This window comes from Dunckerocampus dactyliophorus, chromosome 13, assembly GCF_027744805.1.
Source record: "Dunckerocampus dactyliophorus isolate RoL2022-P2 chromosome 13, RoL_Ddac_1.1, whole genome shotgun sequence".
Lineage (NCBI taxonomy): Eukaryota > Metazoa > Chordata > Actinopteri > Syngnathiformes > Syngnathidae > Dunckerocampus > Dunckerocampus dactyliophorus.
In genome coordinates this window covers 25929537-25952448 of record NC_072831.1, presented here as the reverse complement: position 1 = coordinate 25952448, position 22912 = coordinate 25929537, and the positions used below count along the sequence as shown (strand labels likewise).

At 41.6% G+C, this 22912-nt stretch overlaps 1 protein-coding gene across 4 annotated transcripts in view; it reads right to left on the bottom strand.

Moving 5' to 3' along the window:
* Positions 1-7795: 7795 nt before the first annotated feature.
* aqr (aquarius intron-binding spliceosomal factor) overlaps positions 7796-22912 on the bottom strand; it is a 64859-nt gene continuing 49742 nt past the window's right edge. For 2 of the 4 annotated variants that reach the window (XM_054795629.1, XM_054795633.1), the window contains exons 33-36: positions 16415-16500; positions 13101-13275; positions 9355-9465; positions 7798-8635 (exon numbers count right to left, since the gene is read on the bottom strand). In XM_054795629.1, coding sequence (XP_054651604.1) covers positions 8354-8635; positions 9355-9465; positions 13101-13275; positions 16415-16500 — 654 coding nt within the window. In that variant the 3' untranslated portion in view covers positions 7798-8353. Of the gene's footprint in view, positions 8636-9354; positions 9466-13100; positions 13276-16414; positions 16501-22912 lie in introns of all 4 variants that reach the window. The other 2 variants (XM_054795630.1, XM_054795631.1) reach the window with 2 other exon arrangements.

Below are 22912 nucleotides of genomic sequence, written 5' to 3'. Positions count from 1 at the left end.
ACAGGTATAAGAATACAAATGTGATGTACTATTTTCTATAAATTACGGCAAAATAAAGCATGTTTGTGCCATGATATGCTTTTTATGTCAAAATATTACATTTCTACTCAATCATGTCCATCTTTTACATTTTTTTGAAGTATTACTTGTATTACTATATAAATCATCTTTTTATTTTGTGTGGTTTGATGTTGTTTTATTTTACTTGTGATGATTATATAAATTATATGCCCTAATGCTAACTTCTTTAAAATAATGACAAATTATGTATTTTTTTTCTTTAAAATGTCATATTTTTAGCACAGCTTGTAGTATTATTCTAACTGTAGTGCTTCAAAAAAAACAAACAATAGCAAAATATGCTACTTTTGTGACACAATAACAATGACAGAACAGCATGTCCGCTATATTTATTTGTTTTTAATTTGGTTTTGTGCTTTTAAAAGTGTTTACGTATGTACGTAATACGCCGCAGCCCTACCTGCGTTAAGATAATGGCAACATATCATGTTTTAATATTAATGACAGGACTTCATAGTCAACCTGCACAGTACTTATGTATGTAAAATGTAATAGTGTTAGAAATAAATAAGTACGCATTATAAAAACATAATTTCCTGCTAAAATTGCAATTGCAGACTATTCATAACTGGTGCTATCATGCTACGCTACGTTACGTCGCATTTGACTGTTTCTCTTTTATTTTGGCGGTGGGCCTCGTGAGTACAGGTTCGGCTGTGTGCAGACTCGGTAGCGCTCGTCTACCGAGTGTGGACCACTTGTGTCAAACAGTTGGCGTCAGCAGCTGCTAGCTCTTTGAAGACCAGGACCCGTGCTCTGTCCCAAAGGGGGGAGGCAGGCAGGGATGGAGTTCCCAAAACGTAGCATTGCACTAAAATAAAGGTAAGATTGTGTCGTAGATCATGTTAGCGTAGCGTCCATGCGTTTCAATGAGTGGAATGAGCTGTGTGGATGTTATTGATGGGCTGGCCGTGAAACATGACGTACTCCAGTCGTGCATGTTTTTTGCATTTTTAATCTTCATTGACTGGCCTGAATAAGACATTTTTGTGCGAATGACAGCACGTTTTTGACAGGACACGTAAAAAATAAATATTCCATGTGCTGGCATCAGAGCATGTTGCATTGGCACATGCAGTCAAAGCTTTGTTTGCGGCGTCAGCACAACGAGCGCAGCGGGGACATCACTTGTTGTGACATGTGCCATATTCTTCTTCCTCGTGGCCGCCAAGGGAAGACGGAGGCATGCGGAATGACATTGCCGCTCCTCTCCGAAGGGGCGATGGGGCGACGTTCCGGAAGGGCTTCGTAGCGCCACCGGCAGAGGAGCAGCATGGACGCTCCCACCGCGAGCAGGACGAGACAAAAGGGCACACGCTGAGCCGTGAATCATATGCTGTTGTCACCTGACCTCCAGCCATGACCTCGCCGCTTTGGTGAGCTCTTATGTAATGAAAGGAAGGCTCGCTTTCAACAGCCTTTTGGAACCCCCGCCTGATGCCACCGAGCCACAACACAGCCTGCTCAGGCTCACCGTCAGGGTTTAGCTCACACGTAGCGCTGTTTTTGGAAAGGGTTGGGGTTTGGATAGTTACGTTATGTTAGGGTTAAGGTTTAGTTTAGGGTTTTCATTATGGTTGGGGTTCCAATTAGGGTTAGGATTAGTGTTCCTGCATAAGGCAGGGGTGTTCAACTCTTGCCATGGAGTTCGGAGCACAGTTTCCAGTTGGTCTGAGGGTTTCAAATCAGGCATTCTAGTTAGCGTGAGGGCTTCAAATTGGAGTTTTCAATTGGGGTTAGGGCTTCAAATTAGGGTTTCCAGTTTGGGTTAGGGTTTCCAGTTCCAGTTAGAGTTTCAAAGCAGAGTTCTACAGAGGGTTAGGTTTCCAGAGAAGGGTTTCCAGTTAGGGTTAGGGTTTCAAAGTAAGGTTTAGTTTCCAGTTAGTTTTAAGGGTTTGAAAGTAGGGTTTCCACTTTGGGTTTGGGGTCCAAATGAGGGTTTTGGTTGGGATTGGGATCTGTCGGTCAGGGGCGGAGTTGGAATCGTGAAAGGATTTTTACAGCTTTCAGACGTGCGTTGCACGGCGATACGGGGTTGGAGCTCATTCCCGCGTGCTTGCTCGGCGGATTCTTCATCTTTGTTGACGGCTCGTATTTAATTACCGAATAAATGCATGACGCAAGAAACGCTTACATGCGTTTGCCTTCAGGCCTGCCTGCTCCACTCCGCTTTGGTTTCTAATCTTCTGGCACAAAACTTCCATCCTCGGGATGTTTGGAATCAGAAAAAACACAACTTGATGTCTAATCAGTGTTTTTTTTTTTTAATAGCATCTTGTCCGAGATTAAAAGCCGCCGTTTTCAAATATTTGCTACGAGTGAGGAATATTAAGATGGCGTGATGGGCCGGATGAAACGCTTCTCGTGATTTCACCTTGAAGAAAAACCTCAAATCCTTTCTCCACGCGATGGCGTGTTGTACACTTTATGTTCACGTACGCGCTCCCGTACACTTTCAAGCGTGACGTGAATTCAAGTCAGTCGAGAAACTCCAAAGGAGAAAGTCTGTAAAAGTTTGTTTAGCCATTTAGCGTTCGATAAGCCAGTCAGGCATGAATCCCCAGTGTCAATAGAGCTTTTAAATCTACACTAACAACTTCTATGTCCACTTCCAAAATAGAAGCGCAGCCTTCTTTATGAATAAAGAACAGACTGAAGTTTCTTCCCCCAAAATCCAAAGTACCTCAGTGAGAAGCATCTCCAGAGTGTGTTTGTTGGTGTCGCCTGTTGGCTGACGTACGCCAGCCTCGGAGAATGAATTGATTTCACCAAAGTCCTCAAAATGTCCCTCAACTTCGTTCTCCCTCTTAACTTATGAAGCCACATTCCGCTGCTGATTTCCAAGTAACCCAAACTGATGAGGCGCACAAGACCCTCGAGCGCTCCCGTCTACGGGGAATAAGCCACAAGCCCACAGTCACGCGTGGAAATGTAGAATATCACGCTTCAACTGTACGGCAGTCAGGCCTTCGCCTTCTGCTTCAAATAGAAAGGCGACAGTTCACCAATAATGAAATAAATGCACCAAATTACAAGAACAAAGTTGTAATTTTACCAAAAAACGAGTGAGAAAAATCATAATATTGGATTTTCTAAGTTGTATTGTAGCAGAATTTTTAAATTATTGTTTTAAAGAAAAAATATTAGAAGAAAATATTCAGTAATGAGGAGTAAGAAACATTTTAAATATAATAATTTCCTGACCAAATATTCTGAATAACACGAGTACAATAGTATAAAAATGTAAATAAAAGAAAAATGCAGAATTAAAAAAAAATATATTGCTTAAATCCTTTTTTTTTTTTTTTTTTTAAGTAAAAATACCCCCTCACTTCATCCCAAAAATATTCTATTATTATTATGACAATAAACAGTAAGACAGAATTAAGTATTATTGTTTTTTTTGCTGGACTTTTTTAGAAGTAAAAAACCCCAACAAACAAAACAAATAATTACAAGAAGAAAAGTTGCAATTCATGATAAAGTAAAATACTAAAAAACAAAGAAAAAACTAGAAGAACATGGGATTTACAATAAAGGTACAGTATAAATAAACAACTTTTATTGAATGAATGAAGTATATTTCTTTACCAAAAATCAAGATACTGGAGGGTTTTTTGGAAAAATAAAATTATTAATAATTACAAGAAGAAAAGTTGTAATTTGCAATAAAAGTAAAATACTACAAAACAGTATAATAATAAAGAAAATGTAATATAAAGAATAAAAGAGAATAAAGTCAATCATAACCAAAAAAAAAAAAAAATTGTATTTGTTGTATTTTAAAGTAAAATAGCCGAAAAAAGCTAAATTCCTGTGAAACAAAAGAAACTTTACAGAGTCGGCAGATGCAGACAGGAGTTCAAAGCAGGTTTAATCTCATTAGAAGCTAGCAAACACTCATTTTGCCTTTTCCGCTCTTATCTCCTTCATGCAGCATCATCGTGAATTAAGGAGCCGCCACGCAACACGAAGCCGACAGTGTTTCCTTTGCGACAAAGCCTTACAAAAGACACACACAAGGTTGCTTCCACGCTAACACATCCAGCTCAACCCGTTTCTTTCACCTTCTTGTGATGATGATAAGAATAATAACGATGATAACAATAATAATAATAATAATAATAATAATAATAATAATACGACTATTCTGCCTCAACACAGCGGCTTGCAGTGCCGCATGTTCAGGGCGCAGGTTCGGCCCAGGTTGGCGCCCTCCAGGAGCAGGTCGGAGAGGCGGTCCAGGCCGAGGCAGGTGGTGAGGGGGCTGATGAGACCGTAGAGACCCCCCAAGGTGATGCTGAGGGGCCAGCCGATGCACAGCAGCAGCACCAGCCAGATGATGCACCACAAGCACGAGTCGCAGCTTGCCATCCTGCTCTGCAACCAAGACGCAAAGGTAAGACAGCAGCTCATAGGGACAGTTTAAAAATCCTAAAAGTTTAGGATTTGACCTCAAAAGTGTCAAAAAGTACTAGCATTTAGTTCCAAATAAAATTCATAATGACAGCAAAAAGAATAAAGAACAAAGTCGACTTGTAACCAAACATGCTATCAAGTTTGCTGTGCATTTTCGTTGTTAGTTTTGAAGTTGATTGAAAATAAACACAAAGCGACTCTTCTTCGTCTCGAGAACATTTTGTTGTTTTCTTCTATTTTTTTTTTTTGTTTTACAATTGATGATAATGACAAAGAGGATGACAACTAAATGAATGAATTGTCTGAAACATTATCTTATCCCGGGCGAAGTTTGCCACATGTTGCTGGGGAACCTCTCACATCCACGAGTTCTATTCATGACACGATCCTCCACAAAGCGGCCAAAATGGAAACGGACGACAAAACTTATCACCAGAAACTCTAACCCCAATAATTTATGTTGACACAAAAGTCATACCATTATGCGCCTATTTTTAAAAGAAAAAAAATATATCATTTTTTTAAAAAAGTAATATTAAAAAGTGACAAGCAAAAGTCATATTGCAATAATGTGTAATAATGTAACAATGATAAATAAAAAAATGAAAATGTGCAAAAAAAAGGTAAAAAGTTGGTACAACAATAAGTTCGTAATTTCATAAGAAAACGTAACATTGTTAAATTAGTCGGATTTTCATGGAAAAAGTCAACAATCAGCAAACAAAGCTACTCGCCAAGGGTCAGCTTAGCTACGCCTTTTTCATTTCTGTTTCGATTCCCATAACGGGTAACAGCAAAGTCTGACGCTGAACGCACCTTGAGGTCGTACAATTCAGAATTCTGCTCAACATTTTCGGAACAAACGTGCCTTGAAAGTCGCACAAAACTTGTATAAACTTGTATCACAGTTAAGGAAAAAGACAATCAGCAAAATTACGTAAGACTTTCAACTGTATTTGTGTCCATATTAAGGCCGGTTACCTTCTTTTTAACCTTTTTTAACCCTGTATCCCAAACTCCACCGTAACACCTAAAACTAAATCCTAAAATCCCAAGGACCTAATCCCTAAAACTAACCACGACCCACATCCATCCATCTTCACTCATGCGAGGTCGGGTCGCAGGGGCAGCATCCCAAGCAGGGAAGCCAGGCCCAGGCCAGTGGAGAGACATAGTCTCTCCAACACGTCCCGGGTCTTCCCTGAGGTCTCCGACCAGTCAGACGTGCCCCGAACACCTCCTCAGACAGGCGCCCTGGAGGCATCCTGAGCAGATGCCCGAGCCGCCTCAACTCAGCGCTTCCAGTAGTCGCTTGTACCCGCGAGCTCGTCCTTTCGGTCACTACCCAAAGCTCATGACCTAAAACTAATGCTAAGCCTTTCACCGAACCTTAACCCATAAACCTAACCTGAGGACCCCAACCAATAAAACCCTAAGACCCCAATCGTAACCCATAAGACCCTCACACTAAAGTGTAACCTCAACCTTTAGTCACTGAGTGTCTTTACTTTCACTTCTCCATAAAGGCAAGTTCCTCTCAAGCTTGGTAACTTCAAACAATGTAATCCTTGGCCCGCTCACTCCCAAACATCGACTTTTACGTAGTTCCAACAAGCATGCAGGTGGTTAGTCCATCAGCGGTTTACACCAAAGTAGCAATCAGCACGAAGAATACCTGGCGATGGACTAGAAAAGACATGTTCACCTTCAGCAGCAGAAGCTTCTTCTTCTTCTTCTTCTTCTGGCGTGCAGCAGTCCCTCGTCGCTGAGACGCTGCTCGGCTCGTCCCACCACTTCAGATGAACTAATTGGTGCCGATGTTGATGTCGTTAGTGAATGGTGCACAGGACAGCAGCAGGGAGGCAACACAACTAGCAGTGAGGATGTTACACAATGCACACATTCACGTCATGTGACTACACCAGCATGATTGCAGTCATGGGGCTGACTTCTTTTTTTTTTTTTTAAAGACCAGGCAGTGTCCTGCCAACACCCACCGACCAGTGTTACTTCAAAAATGAGCTAGTTTGATTTTTGTTTTCATGTATTTTATGTATATTATATTTATTTAGAGCTATTATATTTACTGTCTATAATTATTGTATATTATTATTTAGCATTATTTATTATCTATGAATGGATATTTAGATATCACGTTATAATATTTATATTTTTAAAAATTATTTTTTGTATATACCGGTGTACAACTTTTGCCTTTAGCAAAAACAACCAGAAAAGTTTGGTGGTAGACAACTGCAGCGTTTTGCGTAGTTTTGGTACGCTACAGTACAACATCATGACCACTTGTGTACCAAAACCCCTTCAACTCTTATGGCCTTTTCTTAAGTAAAATGACTTTATTGTAGCTACAGTTAGCATACACCAGGGGTGTCCAAAGTGCGGCCCAGGGGCCATGTGTGGCCCGTGACTTGTTCATTATCAGCCTGCAGCAAGTTGTAGAAAAAAGTACACACAAAAAAAAATCCCCCCAAAAATGGGAAAAATACAGCAAAAAGGCACAATGTTGATACTAATAACACAAAAGCTTGGCTTTAAATATGCTTCAATACATTTTTTGTAAAATGTAAAAAATATATACGTAAATATCAAAGTGGCCCACTGCATACTTTGATTTTTCCATTGGTGGAAACAGTTTGGACACCCCCGTTATACGCCATTTCAAATGATTGAAATGGCCGACACACTAACAGCTAGCAGGCTGGCACCTACAAAACATGCATGAAGTGATGAAAGTGCCAAGCCAGGTCTGTGGTGTTCTAACATCATGCCATGTAAATACTTGCAAAATAACTAAAATGCTACCATGCTAACAGTTAGCATGCTGGCACCTAGAAAGATAGCACTAAGTACCAAAAGTGGCAAGCCAGTTCTATAGCATTTTTACATCATGCCATGTAAATATTTACATTTTGACATGAGTAAAATAACTAAAATGCTACCATGCTAACAGTTAGCATGCTGGCACCTAGAAAGATAGCACTAAGTACCAAAAGTGGCAAGCCAGTTCTATAGCATTTTTACATCATGCCATGTAAATATTTACATTTTGACATGAGTAAAATAACTAAAACGCTACCATGCTAACAGTTAGCATGCTGGCACCTAAAAAGATAGCACTAAATAATGAAAGTGGCAAGCCAGGTCTGTAGTGTTTTTACATCCTGCCATGTAAATATTTGCATTTTGGCATGAGTAAAATAACTAAAACGCTACTATGCTAACAGTTAGCATGCTGGCACCTAAAAAGATAGCACTAAATAATGAAAGTGGCAAGCCAGGTCTATAGTGTTTTTACATCCTGCCATGTAAATATTTGCATTTTGGCATGAGTAAAATAACTAAAACGCTACCATGCTAACAGTTAGCATGCTGGCACCTAAAAAGATAGCACTAACTAATGAAAGTGGCAAGGCAGGTCTATAGTGTTTTTACATCCTGCCATGTAAATATTTGCATTTTGGCACGAGTAAAATAACTAAAACGCTACCATGCTAACAGTTAGCATGCTGCCACCTAAAAAGATAGCACGATGTACCGAAAGTGGCAAGGCAGGTCTATAGTGTTTTTACACCATGACATGTAAACATTTTCATTTTGACATGAGTAACATAACTAAAATGCTACCATGCTAACAGTTAGCATTCTTGTATTTTGGTTTCACTAATGGATTTGGGCGGTTTCATCAGGACCACCATTGGGCCACAGACCAATTGTTTTTTGTTTTTTATTAAAAATGACTAAAGTTACAAAACACAGAGTGATGTATCATGATAGCATCCCGTAGATGCGTTTTACTTTACGTCCACTTGGTCCCCTTCAATGTCCCAGTCAGCTATTGCTCTTGTCCGTCCTCGCTGTCGCTGTCCCGGCCCGGGTGCTCGGGCATCTTGGCTTGTTTTTCTACGTCTTTCTCTCCTTCTTGCTCGTTGCCATCTTCAGACTTCTGCTGCGCCTGGGCCTCGTCTCCAGTTGGGCTCTCCTGCTCCATGGGAGTCTGGCCCTCCTCCTCCTCCTCCTCCTCCTTATTCTTATTCTCCTCAGAGCTGGCTGGCACGCTGTCCGCTGCAGCATCAGGCTTGTCTTGTGAAGGAGGTTTAGCTAGTTGTTGCTGCTGCTGCCAGAAGGAGAGCAAAACAGTGGAAACGTGGTGGAAGAATGCGCTGGGCTGCATGCACGAGTACACGCGTTCCATTCTTGTGTGTTTGATAAATAACACTTTAACATCTGAAAAATGGCATCTCTTTGGCTTTTTTGCAACACTAATTATTCCATCTACATTATTACTACCTGGGTCCTGGCCACAGAAAATCTATCTTTACCTTTAAAACAATCTTAAATACAGATTTTATCATGATAAACTCACAAAAAACACTTATTTTATAATAATCCATTTTTTAAAGATTTTAAATAATATCTACAGTATGTAACATATGACATTATCACAAAACATATGTTGGAAATCATTTTTAGAAAGTGTTAGAGATTTTATCAAAATGTAATGTAGTAAATATATAATAATAATAATACATTAAATGTTATGTGCAGTCATGGAGCAGTCCACTTTACAATTTATATATTTCGAATAGATTATTATTATTATTTTTATGTACTATTCTTGGAACCTAAAGAGTCTCGAATTTGAACAAAATGCTTTCCTCTTTTGGCTTCTTTGTGATGCAAAGGCAAATTGGTCAACGTACTTTTCCACTTTGCGCCTTACTTCACTAGATTGAGTTTAAAGCTAGCGTGTGTTTTGCTGAGAAGCAGCTGTCATAACATGACATCTGAAAGAGGTGCGGTGTTGAAGGTGCCAGTGTGGGTTCCATGTGCTACCTGTCTGTACTTGTGTGAGGTCTGGATCATGTGCATGTACATGTTGTACACCAGGTTGGCCATCTCTGGCATGTTCTGTACCACTTGGTCTGGACGGTCCGAGGCGTCTCTCTATAGCGGACAGAGACAAGGAGGACCCAGGACGTCAAACTAATGATATGACTGACAAAATGCACGCTAGTGCTGTTATGAACAATCACATTAATACGATATTTCCGATAAAACTGGTGATCTCACCACAAAACAGACCCCAAGTCCAATGCACCCAACGGCAAAAAGCAGGAAATGGGTAGGCACATGTTTCCCGTGTGCAGCTATCATGCATTATGCAAAGCAGTGAAGGATGCATCCCTGTGCTTCCTTGTTAAACAGGTGATGCCTTCAGGGGCCCTCCGGGCATCATGTCACTGCACTTACGGCTTCAGCGTAGTTACTGCTGTAAAACTACCACTTTGTCCACCGTGGCTCAACTGCACTTTCGCCATGCGGTCATGTCCAAGTGTGGCTGGAGGCATCTCTGTGCCCCGCAGCAAATACTCAAAAAGTTGTGTTTCTTTTGAAATTACCGTAAATGTTACAATTAAAGCTCTATTCAATTCACTGCAACTTCATCGTCTACAACAATAAATAACCGCTGGTGTCTCTCATAAAACATTGGCATTAACAGCTGTGGCTGTAGTTTTGTTTTATGAACCCACTCACTCGATATCACCAGTGGTCGGCATCCAGCAGCTTTATCTAGCTCTGCGTGCGCTTTAAAATGTTGCTTAGCTGCGGGTGTGAAAGTCAAGCGTGTCACACTTGTCAACTGATCAGTGCTATTCATGCTGACTGAGCAGTTTTATTACAACATTGGTTCTGTTGCACAACACACACGTGTGTTGGCGTGAAGAATTGAAAGTGGCGATGTTGTTTCTTTTCATGACAGCTTGGCAGAGTGTGCCAGACCGCATCAGACTTCTAATCTGCATCTGCGTGTATTAGCAGCGGGGGGGGGGTTACTGACTGGAGGCGCTGCAGCGAGTGCTTAAGCGAGGGCCGCATGTGTGTGCCCAAAAGAGCTGAGGGGGGGTGGACACTCCCCAGTCACAGGAAGTGTCAGAGACCGTGGGGGTATTTTGGACAGCATTGTTGCCCCCCTCCCCCCACTAGGCAGCCAGACATGTCGGACCAGACGAACCAGTCCATGGGCTTCGGGAGAGGGTTTCGCCATGTGACCTTCGGGGTAGGGGGTTAATTATAGCCGGGCCTCGTACTTTCCCGAGCGTCCAGATGGCCCCCCTGTAGAATGCTGTTAACAGAGCAGGGGCCTTGGGCTAAAGCTGCTGTAAGACTTGAGAGCAGAGGGGGAAAAGGGGAATGAAGATTCCATTCAGAATATAGAGGCGGGATTAGGTGGGAGTCAAGAGGCTAGCTTTGAGGGGAGGGGGCGGAGTCAACTCACTTTGCAGTGAACCTCCAGTGCTTTATTCTTCCAACACAAAAATGGCACATCGCAGCAGCAAAAGAAGACCTGACGTTTATTATCCTTTTACACAGAACCCAGTGGAGGAGGGATGTTGTCGAAACCCTACTGACACTTTTCACACAGCGACCCAGGTCCTGGCATTGCTAAATATGCTGTCACACTGCGTCTCGCCATTGATAGGGTGGGGAAAATTGACGAGTCAACTTCATTCTCCTATTCGGTGCAGTTTATACAGAACAGCAACATAGGCAGTGTGAAAAGGGCGTATGATGCTACCTCTGAAGGCGGAAAACTGCTGTGCCGTATATACAGAACAATGTGCCGTATATACAGAACATTGTGCCGTATATACAGAACATTGTGCCGTATATACAGAACAATGTGCCGTATATACAGAACATTGTGCCGTATATACAGAACATTGTGCCATATATACAGAACATTGTGCCGTATATACAGAACAATGTGCCGTATATACAGAACTGCTGTGCCGTATATACAGAACAATGTGCCGTATATACTGTACAGAACATTGTGCCATATATACAGAACTGCTGTGCCGTATATACAGAACAATGTGCCGTATATACAGAACATTGTGCCGTATATACAGAACAATGTGCCGTATATACAGAACTGCTGTGCCGTATATACAGAACAATGTGCCGTATATACTGTACAGAACATTGTGCCATATATACAGAACTGCTGTGCCGTATATACAGAACAATGTGCCGTATATACAGAACATTGTGCCGTATATACAGAACAATGTGCCGTATATACAGAACAATGTGCCATATATACAGAACAATGTGCCGTATATACAGAACATTGTGCCGTATATACAGAACATTGTTCCGTATATACAGAACATTGTGCCGTATATACAGAACTGCTGTGCCGTATATACAGAACTGCTGTGCCGTATATACAGAACATTGTTCCGTATATACAGAACATTGTGCCGTATATACAGAACATTGTGCCGTATATACAGAACTGCTGTGCCGTATATACAGAACTGCTGTGCCGTATATACAGAACTGCTGTGCCGTATATACAGAACAATGTGCCGTATATACAGAACAATGTGCCATATATACAGAACATTGTGCCGTATATACAGAACATTGTGCCGTATATACAGAACTGCTGTGCCGTATATACAGAACATTGTGCCGTATATACAGAACATTGTTCCGTATATACAGAACATTGTGCCGTATATACAGAACATTGTGCCGTATATACAGAACTGCTGTGCCGTATATACAGAACAATGTGCCGTATATACAGAACAATGTGCCGTATATACAGAACATTGTGCCGTATATACAGAACAATGTGCCGTATATACAGAACAATGTGCCATATATACAGAACAATGTGCCGTATATACAGAACATTGTGCCGTATATACAGAACATTGTTCCGTATATACAGAACATTGTGCCGTATATACAGAACAATGTGCCGTATATACAGAACATTGTGCCGTATATACAGAACTGCTGTGCCGTATATACAGAACTGCTGTGCCGTATATACAGAACTGCTGTGCCGTATATACAGAACATTGTGCGCCGTATATACAGAACAATGTGCCGCATATACAGAACAATGTGCCGTATATACAGAACAATGCCAGCATTTTAAGGCAGACTGAAAGGGACTACTGATACTACCTTGGTATGTGGAAAATTGCCAGGTCAACTTCTTCACCCCATTCTGTGTCTGTGCCTTTTACACATGACAGACCTCTGGGCAGTGTGAAAGGGGCTTCTGATCAGATGGTGGAAAATTGCTGGCTTGACTTGTCCCCGTCCCCCATTCTGTGTTGATAGTGTTTATACAGAAAATGAAAATGCCTGGTTTTCCAGGCTGCGTGAAAGGGGCTTCTGATACTACTTTGGAAAAAATGGGAAATGACCAGGTTGACTTTTCTCCCCCATTCTGTATTAATGCAATTTGCAGAGAACAGACTCACGGAAACAAGTTGCTGTTTACCAGCAGTGGGAAACGGGCTTCTAAAAGGTGGAAAAATGCCAGGTCAGTCTTATCTCCCCATTCCGTTGGTTGGTGCTGTTTACACACAACAGCCAAACAGCAAAATGTGTGACTTCATCGTCATCGTCACCCCCCCCCCCCCCCCAGAGGTGATATCAGAGACCTCTTCATAGGCCCCCAAAACAGTGACAACAAAGGTGGAAAATTCCAGCCTTTACAGACTGTGCGAAATGTGCTTCAGTGGCCTCACTGTCACGTCTGTACGTACCGGCTGCTCCTGGTTGTAGTACTCGTGCGGCCGGATGTGAAGCTGCAGCGGGCGCTCCGTCAACTGGTTGAAGGCGGGAGTCAGCTCAAAGCAATTCTGGAACAGCGCCACCCGGGCGAAGATGTACAGGCCAAGCCGGGCTCTGGACATGGCCACCACCAGACGCCTCACGTCCCTGATGGGACACAAAAAACCATGTTATGCCGTCAAGGTGGAGATTAGAGCTTGTAAAGCAGCGGAGGAGCTTTAGTGAGGGATAAGGAGCAGTAGGTGAGGCGACAAAGACCGACGGCGTCATGGAAATAGATGGAATCGAAGCCAGAGAGGGCAGAGATTGGATACTTTTTCCTGCCATACACTTGAACGAAAGGGGATTAGAGGAGAGACTGAAGGAATTCTGTGCAGGATCACATGACACATGAAGGAATGTTGCTGAGGTAAAACTGCAAAGCAGGGACACATGATAGCCGGTGGACTGGCCAGGAAAATTGGCCTTTAATTACCAGTAACTTCTGCATTTGCTGTTTTCATTGCGGCTGGCTGGCGTGCAGGCTTATGCAGAAAGTACTAGACCACACAAAAATACTGCAAAAACTGGTCTCTCAGTGTTATGTTGGATTTAAGTCAAATTTAGACATTTACGTTTCACTTTTGTGTCTCTCGACAACTATGGTACGTTCAAGGACCACTCAACAAAGTGCGAAATCTTGACGTTTGATGAAAAAACATTATTGGTGAAGCATAAAAACATAAACTTGTAAAAACTGTACTTCCATGACGTCCGTGAGCCATTCTGTCACATCTCTCTCTGAATGTTCTCAACTCCTGTTTCCATGCCAATGGAGGAATTGTGTGACAGCGGAGATTTGCATATCCCATAGCTGAGATCGTGATGTTCATATTTGAGATTGAATCAACAGCACCTCTGCCGGTTGCGCCGAGTAGTGCGCGTTATTCTGCCTCATTATTCAACAAATAAATTCACACTAACAATCTGAACTGGGTCACATTAGGAGGAGACGTGCAAACTCCGCCGTAATAAATAAGCAGGAAATGGTTATCTAAAAGGGTGTACAATCTGGTGCTGGTCCAAATGAGGATAATTCAGCCTTCAGGCACCTCTGAATGACATTTTAGCAGTGTTTTTAAGCATTTGGGGCTTTATGGAGCTGTGTGAAATGAGGCTCAATACCAAACGCATTCTGTACTTGGAGGATGTCAGAACACAATTTGTGGGGAAAGAAGATGGAGAGGCATGGAGCGTGCGGTGGAAAAATGTGGAATATGTCCACCTGATTAAGAGGATTAATGGCGGTTGCATACGTGATGAGTTCAATATGAATGGGACAAGATGCTGTTGTTGTGCAGCCAATGGATTTATGCATGCTTGCAGCTAAACGAAGCGACAAAATGAAACTTAATGGAGAAAGAAATGAAATGGGGAAAAAAATACAAGCTGAATATTTCCACAGAGACAAAGTACAACCTCCACAACCAATGAGAAACGACTACTGGGAAGGAAGCCAATCACAAAGCATGATAGCCTGTGGCACGGACCGAGAGACGCCCACCTGGGCAGTGCTGTGACATGCCAGGGCAAAGTGGACCAGTGCGTGTGTGTGTGTGTGTGTGTGTGTGTGTGTGTGTTCAAGTCAGAGTGTGTCTACATCTGCGCATCCCTGTCAGACCCGCGTGTGTGTGTGTGTAGGAATGCCCCCCCTTGTGAAAGCAAGGGTGGGCTTGTCATATGGTCGGCTGTGCCTCCTGCGGTTGTCACGGCAGCGGATTGCCGGGAGGAGAGTCAGGGAAAAAAAGGGGGCGGGGGGTGGGGGGGGACTATTAGACAGGACTCAGCGGCATGTTGGGAGGACATCCCAAAATAGGAAAAACAACACTTGACATAGCAAGAATGTCCCTGGCGTCTCTGCTTGTCCAAGCAGTCAAGACAAACAGAATTACAGTGGGCAAGGACATAAATGATGCTCTCTGAGAGTAAACAAGCCTTGTGTTTAATATGCTAATTGAATAGCCGCTAGAAACACATGACTGCAGACAACCACAGTGTATCCCACCTGGCCTTCTGCAATTGTTAGATCCAGCATACCATAAACTCCTCTGGTCAATTAGCATAGTCGTACTGGGGTCTCTAATTTGTGTGGGTCAAAAACATTGGTGGCCGTGGCTGTAGGCAACCTCCTAATGTTTTTTTTAATAAACTCCACAAGACGGCAGTAGCTGCATTTGAAGTGTCATAATTGGTCAGCATGCGGCAGCTTCATCTATGTCTACATGTGCTTTAAAATGTTGGTTGCTACTCAGCTGTTGGTGTGAAACTCTTTACTGTTTACAATTAACGCAACCGCGCTATTAAAACTAGCTGAACAATTTGCTCCTTAAAGCTATCACAGCATTGGTTCTGTTGCCGCTGTGTCGTGCAATATACAGTGGAACCTCTGTTTGTGATGAAAATTATTGCCAAAAATATGTTATAGGACAGGTCGCAAGGGCAGCAGCCTGAGCAGGGAAGCGCAGAATTCACTCTTCCTGGCTAATTCCCTTCCCTGGCGTTTCCAGGCCAGTTGAGAGACATAGTCTCGCCAACGCCCAACTCAATGCTACCGGTCGGACATGCCCTGAACACCTCCCCAGTGCAGTGTCCGGAAGGCATCCTGACCAGATGCCGAGCCACCTCATCTGGCTCCTCTCAATGTGGAGGAGCAGCGGCTCTGCTCCGAGTCTCCCCCGAATGACAGTGCTTCTCACCGTACAGTATCTCTAAGGGAGAGACCAGCCACCCTACGAAGAAAGATCTCCCTTCCTCTCCCCTCATCGCAGTCTTTCCCAACAAGAGTCTTTGCTAACAGTAAAAGTGACGTTAAATGTTCATTTATCCATTTCATTTGTCATGTATATGTGTTCTGCATGTTAAACTACAACTATTCACTATAAAATGTGTTTTGGGTGTGTGGAGGGAATTCATTGGATTTACGTCATTTCTTCTGGGAAAAATGTATTTGGTTTTCAACTGAGCCTTTGGAACAGATCAATAAGGACAACTGAAGTCCCACTCTTCTTGTTAATCAATGATTGTGGGGTCAAAGAAAGCTACGGTTTCCTTTCCACTTTCTCATGCACTCCAAATCATTATTCAAGCTGTTGTAGGAGTTTTCACATTTAAGGCACGGCCCTTTCAGGCTAAAATTAGAGGTTTTATGGTATGCACCAGAAATTGGCACAGACTTCAGACTCATCAGACTTGACAAAGGAATCCAAATACATGTGAAGACAGTTGATGTGAGCGTAAAGGTATTTACCTGAGATGTCCGACAGCTTTGGTGCGAACCAGTGAGAGGATGATGTAGTCGTTCTGCTGACCCTGGAACCTGTCGACGGTCGTCACCTGTAAAGTTATCACAGGCACGATTTAGCTCATGCCCCATGCAAAGTACAGTAAATGCATTTCAGTTAAGCAGCAGGGTTTAGTGGAGAGGAAAAAAAAAGATACACGAAGGTGACTGCAGTTTCCTGTTGGGGGAGTTATCATGGCACGACACATGGGCAAGTCAACGAGTCCTTAAGACGGCTTAAAGGGCATTTGCCGCCTCTTGCCTCTTACCTGGACCCCTGAGACTCTCAGGGAGGAGGAAAGAGCCGGGGGCATCGCTGTTGCTGCTACTGAATCAAGGGATTATATATTTTTTTCCCCGGAAAGAGTAGTGTTTCTTTTCAGGGCAAAAAGGGGGAAGCTCAAGTCAGCCAATTTGCTTGATACGGTGGTAATCCTGTCATGCTGAGAGGTGTGCTTACCAAGAATATGTCTCACATAAAAGGCGGCAACTCACTTTTGGGGGGAAAAAAAAAGGAAAGATCCCTGATAGCTTATGGCAGGGGTGTCCAAAGTGCAGCCTGAGGGCCATTTGCAGCCCGCGGCTGTTCCTTTATTGGTCCTTAGAACTAAAGCTAATTTCTAAAAAAACTGCAAAAATGAAAAAAAATTAATTAGTAGTAAATTAACAAGAATAATGTCAAAATATGAAGAGATAGTCATAATTTTACGAGAATAACATTGTACTATTATGAGAAAAATAGCCCAATTTTAGTACCACAAAGTTGAAATATTAAAAAAACACTTCTTTAAAAAGTCATTATACTATGAGAAACAAACAAAACAATGAATAAAGCTGTATTTTGGGGGGAAAATTAGGTTGGGAAAAAAACTTATAAAGTTATGAGAATAAAGTCAAAATAATATGGAAATAAAGTCAAAATGACAAGAAGAAAATTAACAGAAAGACAGTTTAAATACAGGTAGTTGCAAAAAACACCCCCAACAACAGTAGAAATGGGAAAAAACAGCTGTAATTTTCCGAGAATAAACTCAAAATATTGAGAGAAAAAAGTTGGATTCTAACGAGAAAAAAAGTCCGAATATTACGAGAATAAACTGAAAATAAATAAAATAAATGTATTTTAGAGTTGAAACATGGAAGAAAAAATATTATATTCAAATATTATTTTTTAAAAGTCGTAATATTATGACAAACAATTGTTTGCTCAATTGTTGGAAAATTAGGTTGGGGAAAAAGTAATACTATGGGAATAACACCATAAATATGGGAATAAAGTCATAACATTATGAAACAAAAATTTACGACCATTTTTTACAAAGGAAAAAAAAAATAAAAATAAAAAAAGAAGCACAAAAATGTGAAGAAAAAAGCCAACTTCATGCTAATAATAGAATTTTTCCCTATATCACCAAGCTGAGATCGTTTTTTTTTCTTGAACTATATATAACATCTTACATCTTAGCATATCTACATATGCTGCTTTACAAAACATCAAAGTGGGGCTTGCATCCTTTCATTGTTTGGACACCTCTGGTTTACACATTGTGATGCACACCATTTGAATCAATGTGACACTGTCCAGTACTGGCAAACCACAAACTACAAGATACTGCAACTTTTAGTGACCCCCTGAAAGGAAGGTAAGAGACAGCAGCTAACAAGGTAGTGTGGACATTATTTAGGTCTCTTGTTGCCGTGCAGAACAGGTGCAGCACCAGAGGCAAGCAACCATGTGTATGTAGCTACGGAGGTGGGGGTGATGCATGTCTGCACTGCACATGGCAGTCAACCGTCCATCCAAGTAGGCGACAGACCACATAGTGAGACGTGCAGCAGTTTCAATATGAAATTTGTTTAGCAAAGAAGTGTTCCACAAAAATCCTCCCTAAGGTGCGACATTTGGCAGGGTGCTTACTTATTTATGAGGAACCTTGCAAGCGCTGAATCGAACAAGGTCATGTCACTGTGCCGCAAAGACAACTGAATTTTTGAGAGAGAATTTTTTTTCGAGCTGAAACAGAGGAGAATAAGAAATAGTGGTAAACCAGGACCGGTGTGTGAAATTTCAACACCAAAGACTTGTCATATCTTGTCCTGTTGTGTTTGATGTCATCTAGGATCATCACTGTGTGAAAGAGGCTACAGAATACTACTTTAACGCTGAGCATTCAATAATTAGTGTATTCAAAACGATATATTTTGCGATTGTGGCACTCATTGAAATAGTAAACACCTTTCGTCGTCTTAAAATTGGCACATCAGAGCCGGAACAGCAGATAAAGTATTTGTGCATTTCACACAGAACTAAGCAAAGCGGGACTTTGCAGTAAATGTGTGCACTTTTCCACAACGATATGGAATCCTGCAATCAGATAATTAGACACAAGACGACATAAAATACTTGGTAGAGAGCGACAACTAGGGATGCGCCACCGGTGTTGATGTAGACCAGGGGTCACCAACGTGGTGCCCGCGGGCACCAGGTAGCCCCCCATGACCACATGAGGTGCCCGCAAGCCTGCTTTCCATTCAGGTTTTCAGTTAATAATGAAAGAACAGTAGAAAGAAATGCATTCTGAAATACAAAATGTGAGTTGTGGACACCAGCATTTTGTTAATGTTCTGGTAAAACAAGCATATTCGCTTTGTTTGGGTTTAAAATAAGCTCTGAAAATAAATGTTACAAAAATGAGTAGCTCTTGGCCATTTTCATTTTGTAAAAGTAGCTCTGACAAGGAAAAACGTTGGTGACCCCTGCTGTAGACACGTACAGACGATGGCGAGCATCTTGCTAAAATGGTCAGGCCGAAGTGCTCCAAAGTTCGGTTGTACTTCACCTCCAAAGATGCAGACTCAGCGACCTGCGACACATGCTTACAAGGTGACATTGTGCAAGTAACGTCTTGTAAGTAACTTCGTTTTGCTCAACTGATACACAACTCTCGCATGTAGGAGCAAACACTGTTGTAACGTTGTCTAACGTCGCCACAATTTCTGCTCAAATTGTGCAGAATGTTTGCACTTTAAGGACTGTAAAATCTTGTCATTTTTTTTGCACATCTGTTTTCTGTATTGCTGCTTTTTTTTGCTGCGATAACTATGACGATTTCTTGTGAACTTTATTTTTTATCATTTAATATTAGTGAATTTATTATAATAGCAATAATTTACTGTACATTTATAAAATGTTACTCATGTAGCGCTTTTATAAGACACTCACACACTTCACAACAAAATTAGAAGTAGTAAATAAATCAACAATATAAGAGTATATTAAAATAAAAATGGGTTATTTTATTTATGTTTTTATTATTATCTATAATAATTATGATTACATGATTTATATTATTGATATATTTAAATTTAAATGTTCAGCTTGCATTTCACAAAGTTCCATGAAAAATAAAAAGTAATTGTTTTTGGACAAAATGTGTATGTTTTCCATTTTTTAAGTACCGGCACGGGCACCGTATAAGCACTGGCACCGTTTCAAAAGTACCGGTATTGGATATTGGATGTAAACCGGTGATTCTAAACTGGTGGGTTAGGACCTAAAGTGGGTCATGGCTGCTTGCAGTGGGTTGCAGGTTTATGCCTGGCCAAAAAAATATACATAACGACCCGATGTCCATGAATGCACCTCGCGTTCTTGTCTGTGCTACATCGCAATAGGGTCCGTAGGGAGAGGAAAGAAATTGAGTGAGGATGTAACGTGCACACAGCTGCAGATATCTGCTAGAGAACAGCACGCCATAAAGAGAGGACAGCGTCTCACCGCTGCAGCTCACAAACAGTGCATTTAAATATAAGATATTTGAGAAGTTTGAATTGAAAAAATTACGTCATTTGGGTGCCGCTTGTCATTGAGTGGCGATGGTGAGTCCCGCAGCCAAACCAGTTGAGAACCACTCATGTAAACGATACCCAACCGTAGCGACAACTGCTTTCAACACAACGGGAGTGGGGTTTCGGTGTCCCGCTTCTGATACTACCTCAAAAGTCGTAAAATTGCCACAACCACAATCATGTAGGTACTGTTCACATGGAACAGGAAAAACTTAACCGACAATTGTCAAAATGCAGCTTTTGGGCAGAATCAGTAGCCCCTACTGACTGTGGGTGAGATCATGTGACATCGTAAATATCTAACTGGCATGACTGGTCAGCTGTTTCTGCTGCGGGCAAAGCCACCAAACCTTGCCAGTTATATATTACATACAGATGACCACGCTAACTAACATGTAACAATATACCAGTCAAATATCAATTATCTATCATAAGAGTTATGCACAAAGGTACCTTTCATTTTCAGCCTAATTACAATCATCCCAGTGAAGTGGGATGACCCACTGACGTTTTCTTGGTTTTAGCCTTGATGACACATTGTGGGTACACGGCAGGAGCCAAAGCTCTGCGCCGTGACCTTTTAAATGTCCAGAGCTTCCTTCCTTCTGCAGCCATCTTTCTTTATCCTCAGCACATCTCAAGAGCCTGTCACACGGTCCTCCTAGCCCCTCCCCCTTCCCTGTCAGCATGTCATGAGGCACGCATACTGACTTGAGGCCAGCAGCACACTGAATGACACTGGCAGTCTTAACGTGGCAGGACATTTACCATGACCAAGCACTATTTCTGATTGGCTGTCAGAACACAATACATTTTACAAAGACTCGACATAGATCTGCAGCAAAACACAGATTCTGTTGCTGAGCCAAAATGGCAAAACCTAAAAAAAGGAAAGATATCAATTGAGGACTATAACACTGATGACATACATCACAGCATATCATAGCAGGTTCTTAGCAGTAATTACAGACATGATTGAAGATGACTCAAGATTTTCTTGCCAGAAAACACCCCCAAAGACCAACTGTGGTTCAGTGAGGTGACTAACTCTTGATTGTACTGTGCTTTTTTGCCACAATTAATGCTTCTATAAAGGCTTTTAGGACAAGACACACAGGAAGCTTTGTGAAGCGTGACCATATGCTTTGCAACTTCAAAGTTAAGGGAGACTGTTTGTATTGTGTTAACAATGGGTTGACTTCTTTTTATACGTGACAGTTAATGTAAAAAAAATAAAAATAAAAAAAAAGATGCACCAGGCGCATTTACAACAAAAGTCATTATGCTTTTCTTCGTCATTTGCCTGTGAAAGCTAAAAGGTATTTACCTCGTCCAACTCACAGGACAATACACGATGACAGCGAGTTGAGACGAGACGAGACAAGATTTTAACATTAATTTTATGAAAAATACAATGAAAAAATAAGCCTGGACAAACTGACTTTCACAAAACAATGCAGGTGCATTTTGAAATGATTACTGTCCCACGATTTGGCACTAAATGATATTGTGTACATGTTTTGACACCAAGTAAACCACTGTTATGATAATATATAATATATCATAATACTCTACTGCAATCTTGCCTTTAATACTGTATGTCATCGTTCACGCTGTAAAGTTGCAGAATTGGCGTTTATGACATCTATTTTCTGACAGAACAATTTGGCTGTCAAACTGAAAGACAAATCTTTGCATTTTTATTAATGTAGTTATTAGTATCAACATTTTATCAGTCTTGTCACATTATGCCTTTTTGCTCTATTTTTCCACTTTTGGGTTTTTGTTTATTTCTGCAATGAGCCACGTTCCACAGATGGCCCCTGGGCTACACTTTGAACACCCACGCCTGGCGAGCCACACTGTCTTTGTTTCGCCGGGAAGGAGAGTCTTTGACAGACGACGGAGGAGTGGATTGTGGACCAGGATTTTGTCGCTGCAAAGGTTGGGCTGCATTGTGGACAGGTTTATGCAGCTTTCAAACTGGCATTGCACGGCAGTATTTATGTACAATCGGACATGTGAGCGGCGGACACTTCGAGCAAGAAACACTTCCCGACTTTCACTTTTAAACGCACACCCCGACTTGCTAAATATAACGACCATGTCGCTAAACTGTCAACATGGATCTCTTCTATGTATGAGGTGTGTTATGAAGCGAAAGTGGTGATTACTGGAGCTTGTAAAGTTGTCTGATATCTGAGAGATAGCTGTTGATCTGATAAATCTTACCTAAGTCTGATCAAATGTGCAATTACTACAGCTTCTGCTTGGACATTAAACACGGCAACTTTGATGGAAAAACAGTCAAACGGCACTCGCTGACGCCGGCAACACCGAGGTGGGTTGGACTGCAAGGTGTGTGTAAAGCACTTAATGTGCTCTTCCAATAATGCCTTGCACACTGCCACTCACGTACATATTACGGTCACAGGCTGATTGGCTTCTGGCTGCCCTGTTCTCTCAGTACAGCCTGACGTTCTGGGTGCTATTGTGTAGTTGAATGACTTGTCTTTCTGGATTATGGCCATTTTTAGTCTTTAATTTTGTGTAATTACTTTTTACATAAATGTTTTTCTTGGCTAATGTGACTTATACTCACTCTGAAGCGACTTA